Source organism: Notothenia coriiceps, unplaced genomic scaffold (assembly GCF_000735185.1).
Source record: "Notothenia coriiceps isolate Sejong01 unplaced genomic scaffold, NC01 NC01_scaffold00036822, whole genome shotgun sequence".
Classification (NCBI taxonomy): Eukaryota; Metazoa; Chordata; class Actinopteri; order Perciformes; family Nototheniidae; genus Notothenia; species Notothenia coriiceps.
The window spans coordinates 103,366-113,978 of NW_011369523.1; the positions used below are offsets into that span (position 1 = coordinate 103,366).

The following is a 10,613-nucleotide window of genomic DNA, read 5'->3' on the forward strand; positions in this document are numbered from 1 at the left end:
AAAAATCGCAGTCAACTCAGCTCTCAATGCAGGCTAACTCTGCTAGCTTGCAATGCTATCTATCTACTTAAAAACAAGCAAGACTTGGTTTGTTCTTCACACATAGTCAGTGCTCTATTTAAAAAAATGTTGTCAATGTCAAGTTATAGTGAAAGTAAATATTTTGTCTCTGTAAACTGATATGCTAATTCACATCTCGATCCACAAAATCCACATGTTGATCAGAATGTACCAAGGATCCAAATGAGGGTATACAGTTGCAAATCATTTGTTATATTTATTTGTAGGCTACTAGACATTTTAGAAGAGTTGATGGTAATTACATTACATTACATTTTATATTTGTAATTATAACAGATCTAAACAATCTAAATGCACATTGCTGTTTATGAGTTAATAGGTTTGCAACTTTAAATGAACTGCCAACTGGCTTTCCTTTATTGTGTATGTCATTTTTACGATTGTAACTAGAGCTCAATTGCTTTTAAATAATGCACATTCTAATCAAATGCTTTTTAATTAATGAGGAGCAGTGAGGGACCTCTGTCAGTCAGAGTACTATGCTTGTTAGAGGCGGTAACACCATGTAGTGCCAGGCAGAGGTGACATTTGATAGGAAGGTTGAAGGTTGTCTTGCCTCATAGCTAAAATGGAGGGAAAGGACGGGGAGGGGTCGGAGAGGGCTCTAGCAGATATTGAATTTCAACAGGACAGCATTCCCAAAAAATGTCAAGACGGACGACGTGAGGCAGCAAGGGACAGGATAAGATCGTGGATGTTCTCTTAGCAAACAACTGGAAGCACAGTTTGAGTATAACCTGGTCACAGAGTTTAGCTGCCAGAGGACTGAAAGTAGAAAGCTAATCAAGGACTTTGTGTATATGACAGACGGACATGATGACAGAGAGGAAAACATACAACCTGATGAGCCACATCCTGCCATTAGTCTCTGTCATCAGCTGTTTTACACTTAGTGAGTAAATGCTTTCATCTCGCTAGCTAACATTGCCTGTTTGTAATTGTTTTAGTCCACAGTTTGATTGTGTGTGTTATGCTTGATTAACATTTAAAAGGAAGTTTTGCAACGTTTTGAGCAATGTGTTTCTGTAACTGATAAAAATCTGTCCTGGAGAATATTTACTATTTTTACTATATTATCTCTCTTACAGCAATTTGCTTCTCATGCCATCTGTAATGCTATTCAATTGAAAACCAAATCCACTGATGGAACTATCACTCTGGTTTCAGACAGGGTTTGCTTTTAAGTCCAGTTGTTCTACAAATTATCTGGAGAGTGGTTTGTACAGTTCCCTGGCCTGGGACACACAGAGGAATGGACAGGAGTGACCCACAGGACGACGAAAGAGGAGGCAGAGGGAAAGAAAGCGATGAAGACAATGATAAACAGCTGAAGAACCAGCTCAACTGTGAGGAAAAAGGAGTGCAGGAGATCAAAGGGAACGAGAAGGAGAACAAGAAAGAAAGCAGGCGTTCTGGGTCTCTGTGGAGGAGTGGATGGGCACTGAGTGAAAGACTGGTCATCAATGTCTCAGGGATGCGTTATGAAACTCAGCTTCGCACCTTAGCCCAGTTCCCTGATACCTTGCTCGGAGACCCCAGGCGCAGGTCACGATACTTTGACCTACTTCGAAACGAGCTCTTCCTGGACCGAAACCGCGCCTGCTTTGATGTCATTCTGTACTTTTACCAGTCAGGTGGAAGGCTTCGAAGGCCAGCGAACATACCCCTGGACATCTTCATGGATGAGCTGATGTTCTACGAGCTGGGAGACGACATCATGAACCGCTTCAAGGAGGACGAAGGTTTTCCAAAAGATGAGGAGGCCCCATTGCCGACCAACGAAATCCAGAAAAGACTGTGGATGCTGTTTGAGCACCCCGAATCCTCATCGGGCGCACGTATCATAGCCATCATCAGTGTCATGGTCATCGTGTTGTCCATCCTCATCTTCTGCCTGGAGACACTGCCAGACTTCAGGAATGAGAAGGAGGCCCGGGAGGTACGTAGTGTGATCAATATGTATGTTTGGGAGGAAGAATAGTATAAAGAGGGGTCAAAGATGGAAGGATTGGAAGTTTTTAGGGTTTCCGAATTTCCCTTAAAGTAAGGTGAATGGCTTGATGAGTACTAAAGGTGGTAAGTATCCTCCATTAAAATAAAAAATGTACTTACCCTGAGATCATTTAGGTGGGTGACAACCGTACAAATAAATAGGAATGTGCATTCAGAGAGGACACGGCCAAATAAATACAAATACATTGTAACATTTGGCCTAAGATTTGATATTTCAACGGTAAAGAGTTGGACATGAGAAAATATATTGTTGGTAGTCATTTTAAAAAGGCGCACTCGACCATTCAAAAGTTTTTAAACCGTTTGCTCATGGTTTTATAATCAATATGACACCAATTATGTAATTGCCACCTGCCAAAACTGTAAAAGAAGAAGCCCAAACCAAACCACCTGGGATTAGCTCTTGAATGGGATGTGTGAACAGCTTGGGTCAGGCTGAAACATGATATCACAGGAAGCAGGTGTTTAGGTAAACACACACTTGTGAGTACTACAGCGTGTTAAGAGGAAAAATACTGACATGTGAAGAACTATTTTCTATGTCTGGACACAAACCAGAGAGAGAGAGAGGTTGAGTAAGAGAAGCTTGAGTGTGATTATTTTAGTCGGCTGTTAAATTTGATACACTAGGATTCAGGAAGCGCTAAAGGGTACAGGCAGTAACCCATGGGGCATGGAGTACAAATAAAAGGAGGGAAAGAAAGGACAGGGTGACGAGACTGTTAGGTGTGTTAATAAAAGGTCACACAAGTGTCTGAGCACATGGGCAAAGGTGAACCAAAGCCTTCTCGTGGCTTAGAACTGGAGACTAAAAGGTCTCACAGGCGGCGAGGCATACATTGGGTCATGTTAACACATTCTTCCAGGACTGCGGTGCTAGGCCAGGGTGCCTTTGCACAAGAGCCTGCCAGGAAACTACTGTAACTTACTCCAGTCCAAGTCAGCTGCAGACCCACTGAACTGCATTGCTAATGTTGCATGGCTGTGGAGGCCAGGGAGCCAGGATAGCAACCAAGGTGGAGATGGGAGAGGAGACGTTCTCATGTTTCTCTTCGGAGATCTCACGGGGTTATATTTAGTCTTAGGAGAGCCCTTAGAGCAGATCAACACATAGATGTCCACCTTTAGTAATAAACACTACCACAGAAAGTCAAGAAGAATACTCGTTTATTCAAACAACGCTGAAATGTATTTACAGCCCATTACAGCATACTAAACTGATCCCCTTATATCCGTGTCATCCGCTTTCACACTTTTAACTTGATGTCAAGTGTAAGATTTTTTAAACTGTCACTCTCCAATGTTTGAATGTGATTCTAATAACAGACACGGATGACGGAAAGACAGGTGGAGTGACAGAGATAAACGAAGTTATGGTTGAAATGTAAAGCCGCAGATGTCAGACACTTTTATGATGGTGTCAAAAGTGAGAACCAATCAGATCTTGGACAACATACTGAACAGTCTATGTCGATTATAAGATTACCATGAAACAGTAGTCCTTTCTGAGTAGCAGTTTGTAAAATGAACAAATTGTTTAACATTTCAGGAAATACATTTATTTTATCTGCAAGACTTTTATAACACGGATGGAACACAGATAAATGAGAGAACTGGACACCCCTAAGATGGAACCCATTTAGCCCAATGAGAATACTTGTCTGGTACATACGGGAACATTTTTCTTCTGGCTTCCAGGTTACTTAATGTTCCCAGTAATGTTAATCCCATCATTCATCGGGCCTAGACTAGCTATATAAACTAGCAACCACTTTTAGTGAAATTGGCAATGGTTCATTTAAGAATGCTATGCTAACAAACTTTCTGTCGATGATGGTTCTTCTTTAGCAACTGTTAAAGTGATACAGATTCCAAAGCCAAGTTCCAAAATATTTCTCTAATGTTTTTAATTGTATGAAATTACTCAATTTACCAATTTGGAAAGTTACAGAAAGGTTGTGTATATTTAGTCTTGTAAAAGTGATCCTTCAGCTACGGTTTATAAGTAGGCCTATGGTTGATATCTGTCTTCTTTTACTCCAGGAATATTTTTACAGGTACCACTCCCAGCCAAAGAATGTATCCGAGCACATGCCTCTTCCACAAAGTATTTTCCAGGACCCCTTCTTCCTGGTGGAGACCATATGCATATGCTGGTTCTCCCTTGAGCTTATCATAAGATTTGCTTGCGCTCCCAGCAAGATAACCTTCTGCAAAGACGTCATGAACATCATCGATATCAGTGCCATCCTGCCCTATTTTGTCACTCTGGGTACGGAGCTGGCCAAGGACAATGACGCCTCTCCAGGAACGTCTCTGGCCATCATCAGAGTCATCAGGTTAGTGAGGGTGTTCAGGATCTTCAAGTTGTCTCGTCACTCTAAGGGCCTTCAGATCCTCGGTCAGACACTGAAGGCTAGCATACGAGAGCTGGGCCTGCTCGTCTTCTTCCTGTTTATTGGCGTCATCCTCTTCTCCAGCGCCATCTACTTTGCAGAGGCTGACCATCACAACACAGACTTTGTTAGTATACCACATGCCTTCTGGTGGGCGGTTGTTACCATGACCACAGTGGGTTATGGTGACATGTACCCAATGACAGTTTGGGGTAAGCTGGTGGGCTCAATGTGCGCCATTGCCGGTGTGCTCACCATCTCACTGCCAGTCCCCGTCATTGTCTCCAACTTTAGCTACTTCTACCATCGGGAGACTGAATGTGTGGATAATACCGAGTACAAGACGAGTCTGTGGGAGGACGAGGGGCCGGAAGGGGAGGAAACAGAAGGGGGGGAAATACATGACGGCGATGGAGATCCAGAGGGGGATTATTATGCCATTGAAGGCATCTGCAACCCTTTGAACGGGACACTGCTGGCTGGACTGTGTGCAGGGCAGAGCACAGAGTTCAGTGGAGGAAACACATATCTGAAGGAACCACTGGTTACTCAAGTTTAGTGATGGTGAGTGTTATTTTGTACTATTTGACAGTATGAAAAATGACAAATGAATGAAAAGAAGAATGAAACGCAATGAATGAAATTAGAAAAAAGGTTACTGGAAAGTTAAACCATAAAAATAAGACTGATAATATGCTTTTTGTTGACTTTACTTTTAATTTACAGATATTTATTACAGCACTAGAGCAGCCAAATACCGCTGAAAAGCTAATTTTGTATAATGTAGCTTTAAAAAAGCAAGAAAAAGACAGTGAGTTTTATGTTCTCAGGGTCTTGATACGCAACAAATATAAGCTATTATTTATTAATGCTATCAGCTTGAGTTTTACAATGACTTTCTGAATATATATATATGTGCCTTGAAACTATGATGTCTTAGCCCTGTCACTTTTTGGCTTAAAGTTTGAAGTGGAAGCAGTTAGATTAGTAGCAATATAGATGTAACGTCTCATCAAAACTAAACCAAACCCACATTCTCAACATTCTTCTGTAAGAAATGAACAAATTCAACCTTTTTGTAGTTTTGGTTTAGGTGACCTTTATCACTGCTGTATTACTCATAATGACACAGTGTTACCTATTTGTGTTAAAGAGGAAGGTTTTGAATGCTATAAAAAAACTTCTGTACTTAACTGCTTAACTATGCACTCAGTGTTTTTAATAAAGATTATATTTTATTAATTTTTGTTTAAGTGGCATTGTAATTTATGTCTGTTGTACTAAGTATTTATTTAGAGAAATGTAACTGGTGCCTCTGAAAATAATATCAGCCTTATTGATTATAGCAGTGTTATTTTAGGATATAAAATACATCAAACTAGAGAATCACAATTAATACTTCACTGGTTAGCACAATGCATCCAAGCACAACATTTATTCACAGAGGTCTGCCAGATTCACTAACGTATGTGTGACCTTTTCCACCACAAACTAAGCCAGTATAAGCGGTAGCTCCATTGTACTGGAACACGAGACTTTCCACAACATCACATGGAAGGTATGTGCACTAATATATCATTACCAAGTGTATACGTCTTCGTTGACGTCATATAGTTTGTGTTAATGGCGGCAGTGGAACAAAGCATAGAGACAGTGTAAGACAAACTATTTTTTTTATTAAAGAAACTTCTCACAATAATAATAGTACTTATGTTTATTACTATTAACTGCTAATCTCCTTAACCGAAGCGTCAGTTTTGGATCCAAGTAATAACCTAAATGTCTCTGACCGTAACAAGTTAACAGTAATGTACATTGTAGGGAAATGTCATTATTTAAATGCATAATATGTCATTTGAGAAAGGGTTTTGTAGATTCAAACAAAGACAAGTGTTTATGAGTGTTTGGCCCTCTTTGCACCATTGCTTATTTGTCCACCAGAGAGCGCTCGTGCTTTCAAAAATATTCAGCCCACTTCCTCTCCACCATGACTGCTATGATCATTAGTCAAAATAAGTTCTTCCTCATTTTGTATAAAGTTTCTCCCATGGTTTGTTTAAATGTTGATTGAATTCCCCTGCCAACCAATGACTGACTCGGACACACAAAAGAAAGTTACATCACGTGTATTTTCATTCAGAATTTCTCTCAACTGATACATAGACATACATAGTACAAAAACTTGCCATTTCTTACTTATTTCTTACTCTTACAAAATGTACTCAAAGTGCAAACTGTTAAATCTGATAATTTATGATTAGGTCTTTAAATACATTAGTAATGAACCACACACACAATAAATAAATAAATTACATAAAAAACATTTTGAGGAGCAAAAATTACTCATTCAATAAATAAAAACAAGTCCCTGGTCAATAAATAATACATTTTTAGAATACAAAGCTATGTATATATATATATGTTACTGGCCCAATGTGAACTGAGGACTGACCATAGCATTCAGACCCATTCCAAGAAGGTCCTCAGAGTCCACGTTGAATCTTTGAATGTTTGGCGTCTGTTCAGGCACACTCTCCCGTGCCAAAGTGTTCCTAAGCGGTAGGAATCTGGTGAAGACTGTGTGACGATCTGGGGAATGTCTTGGTGCGAGAGACACTGGAAATCCATGGTGCGAGGAAATAAAACGAGTGTATCCATCAGCCAGCAGCAGCTCTCTGAAGGTGCAGTCGTCCTCTGAGTAGAGCCCCTGAAACACACAACAGATATTAACCATCATTGAACTACAAGACCATGGAGTTTCTTGGGGAACATAGTATTTTTTGCTTACCTGCCCCCTCAAATGACTTCCACTGTCCATACAGAGAAACAGAGATGATGATTGTCCCTTGATGACAATTTCCCCAGTTTTCACTGATTTCAGCTCTAGCACACCTGGAACACAAATATACGTCTTTACTGGACCTCAAACTATCCCATGAGGATGTTTTTGATATTAAAATATCCTCCAAAACATGCTCTCTTTCTGATTTATCTCCCAAATACTCACTGTGAGGAGTCTGAGCATCACTTCCTGACACTCTCCCATCCAGGGTCATCTGCAGATACATCCCTCTTCTGTGATTATCTGCATCATGAAAAAGGAAGGAAAGGAAGAAATTAGCATAATGGATAAAAGAGCAGCAGCATTTCATCAATATGCAATATTAAATCCGTTGTCGTATAAATACCTGTGTAGAGATGTACCTCTCTGACTTGATTATCGAAGGATAAAATTGGGTTGGAGTCAGCGAGATAAAATGACAAACAAAATTGAAGTCGAACAATTAGGAGAAAAGACGACAGGCCAGAGAAATACTTGTGTTGAAAGCAAAACATTTGGAAAAAAGGTTCAGGAGGATAATAAGGAATAAATACAAAATAAATAGCTTGATACAAATAGCTTATAAATATATGACACTGTACAAGCAAGTTCTTTTTGTTAAAAAGGAGCAAGGTTAGCTCCCTTTTAAAGGACTTTGGAGAAGGAGGTGCTACCCCCTGAATGTGAGTCAGACATTTCTACATAATGAAAGCGTGATTTAATGCTGAGAGGAAGACCTGTGTTTAGACACTATGTATGGGCTTCTTCCTGCCATTTACAGTAAGCCTGGCCTTTAAAGTTGGGTATTTGGACTCGGAAGTCAGGTGGGATTAAATTCCTTCGGGTCAACTATCACTTGAATCCAAAGATTTATGTATTGATTTGATGTTTTTAAGTGTTTCCAGTATTTACCCCTTTTTTCAGCATGTGTTTTAACATTAAAGGCCAACATTTGGATTATCTTCCACCACAGTTCAAATGCCTTATTTCAGATGTTGTTTCAAGTTATTATAAATGCATTTATTTGTAATTGTTATTCAATCATTATGTTTCCTCCCTATTCTTCTACATCACTGCATACAAGTGTAAGCATGATTGTATCCTGTTGTTTTTATATCTCTTAGCTATGACACATAGCCACATGTTTATGGTTGGCTAATGTGTTTCCAAGCATTTTTAAAAGTAAAAAACGTTGTTTATTAGGATACCTCCTCAATAGTTGAATAAAAAACAAAATTCCAATTGTTGAGTACAGTTACAAACCACATTATGAGCTATTATCGGTTCACATTGAGAAATATCAGTAGATACACTTTGTCATGTAGATAAAACCGCTTACCATAACTCAGGGTGATTTTTACTTTTAGAAATATACACATTTTTACAACTGCAAGAAGATGAAACACAAAAACATGTCTGCGTCATCTGCTCAATAAATTATAATAAACATGCACGAGTGGAAATGCCTGGATTTCACTTTGTTTATCTTATTTTGATGTGTGTGTGTGTGTTTGAGGGCGAGAATGTGGGGAAACAGGGGCTGAAACTTATTTACAAGCAGGAGACAAGTGTTTATGTGTCTGCAGCTGTGCAGTCACAAGAGTAGCTGTACGTCACCTTGTAAAGTCACATATGACGAAACACAGGGCATCACCAGGAAATGTTACCTTCTCTCGAAAAAGTGCATTATCATTGTAATGGGATGCAACTTCCGGGGTCAGTTCATCCAAAGTGATATTATTTCTTAATCAAGCTAAAAGAGTTTGGGAGCAATATTGACATATTACACTGTCTTCGTCTGTATTTATATATCTTCACTTAATATATAAAGTTTCTAAACAGTCCTAAATCGGAGAAGGTTTTGTGGCTTTTTTATACAAGGATCCTATGTGAAAGTTAAATAAAAATACACTACATTTGTGTTTGATGTGAAGCCTGCTTAGACATGTTTCCGGATGTTGAAAGTGAAATATGAACAGAATTGCAGTCATACGCACGATGGCCACGAGATGGTGCTAACCTGTTTACTCTTCAACCTCCATATATGAGCACCTTCTCACAGGAAGTTACAGCACTGCCACCATCGTGTGTACAATATCGATAAATGTGATTTCAAGACGGGATATTTGAGAGTTGAATGGACTGATAATGCATCACATACGTATGAACAGGGGTTCAATTGTTTTTTTAATGGCTCTTTTTTTTGTATCGCCTTTTCAAATATAGCCTTTCAATTACTTTTAAAGTGCCATAAGTGCCAGAGAAATTCGACATACTGTATATTTGGAATATTTGCATGTTTTTTTATGATTGATCATAGGTCAAGATTCATTACCCTGCATAAAGCAGACACCTACAAATTATGGTCTGGGGACGAGCTCATTGTTTCAGGAAGGGTTGAGAGGTTTTCCCGTCACCGCACTGAGGGCAGCCCCCTCCGGTAGAAAAGGACAGAGAGAACATCTTCACCAAGTCCACTTTCCCAGTCTTCAAGAAACGGCTGGCAGGTGAAGTCAAAACAACTCGAACACCGGCTGGTGTCTATAACCTTTTTCACATCTATATTTTATAACATGTATTATGACTTTTTCATAATTTTTTCACTATGTCTTCTTGCATGATATATTTCACTAAGATATGACTTTTTTATGTTTTCAAAATAATATATATTATTTATGTTTTTCGACATACTATACTATGACTTTTTTCATGTTTTTCGACCTAATATGCTACGACTTATTTCAACTACTTCCATTAAAGGTACATGTAAAAACATGACCTATAACAATTTTATGTCACAGGACCTGTCACATGCATATGTTTAATTTCATAGCCAAAATCTGCCAATACATATGACATTGTTGATCCCTTCCTAAATGTTAACCTATTGGTGGCCTGGTTAACTTTTCCACCCTAAACTTTTAAGTTAAAGAGAAAAATATACCTCCTAAAAAAATTCTTGCTCCACTCTTACCTATTTCTTCTTAGTCTTCACATATTTCTTAGTGTTGTGTCCAAGTTGAAAGTTCAATTAAGAATCTGCATTTCAATAGTTACTCTGAAAGACGAGAGAGAGAGAGATACATCCCAGCCAGCTATCTGACACCTTCTCTCATTGTGGGGAGAAACTTCCAGAAACTCATCCAGCAGCATTTTACAGGTATGTTTTTTTAATTACAGCTTTTACAATCATTATTATCATATTATATTCAATTATCATCACTACTCTCCAATAATATGATTGTAAATCATAACACAATTTGTTTTTTTTTCTTCAAAATGTACACATACAAGTAGCATAT

General features: G+C 38.8%; 2 protein-coding genes across 4 annotated transcripts; one reads left to right on the plus strand and one right to left on the minus strand.

Annotated features, from left to right (window-relative positions):
- The first annotated feature begins 748 nt into the window (after window positions 1-748).
- LOC104964187 (potassium voltage-gated channel subfamily A member 2-like) lies at window positions 749-7,046 on the plus strand. Of its 3 annotated transcripts, XM_010792914.1 has the most exons (4): window positions 749-973; window positions 1,170-2,020; window positions 4,138-5,054; window positions 7,017-7,046. In XM_010792914.1, exons 2-3 carry the CDS (start codon window positions 1,334-1,336, stop codon window positions 5,047-5,049), a joined length of 1,599 nt encoding a protein of 532 aa, XP_010791216.1. In that variant the 5' UTR covers window positions 749-973; window positions 1,170-1,333; the 3' UTR covers window positions 5,050-5,054; window positions 7,017-7,046. The 3 variants fall into 3 exon arrangements, with proteins under 3 accessions (XP_010791216.1, XP_010791215.1, XP_010791217.1); XM_010792913.1 differs by lacking the exon at window positions 7,017-7,046 and having other exon boundaries at window positions 4,138-5,732; XM_010792915.1 differs by lacking the exon at window positions 7,017-7,046 and having other exon boundaries at window positions 1,249-2,020; window positions 4,138-5,732.
- Window positions 6,913-7,837, minus strand: LOC104964186 (fibroblast growth factor 21-like). The gene is made up of 3 exons (XM_010792912.1): window positions 7,498-7,837; window positions 7,279-7,382; window positions 6,913-7,197 (listed from the first exon to the last, which is right to left on the minus strand). The coding sequence occupies exons 1-3, from the start codon at window positions 7,640-7,642 to the stop codon at window positions 6,913-6,915; spliced, it is 534 nt and encodes a 177-aa protein (XP_010791214.1). The 5' UTR covers window positions 7,643-7,837.
- Between the last annotated feature and the right edge of the window lie 2,776 nt (window positions 7,838-10,613).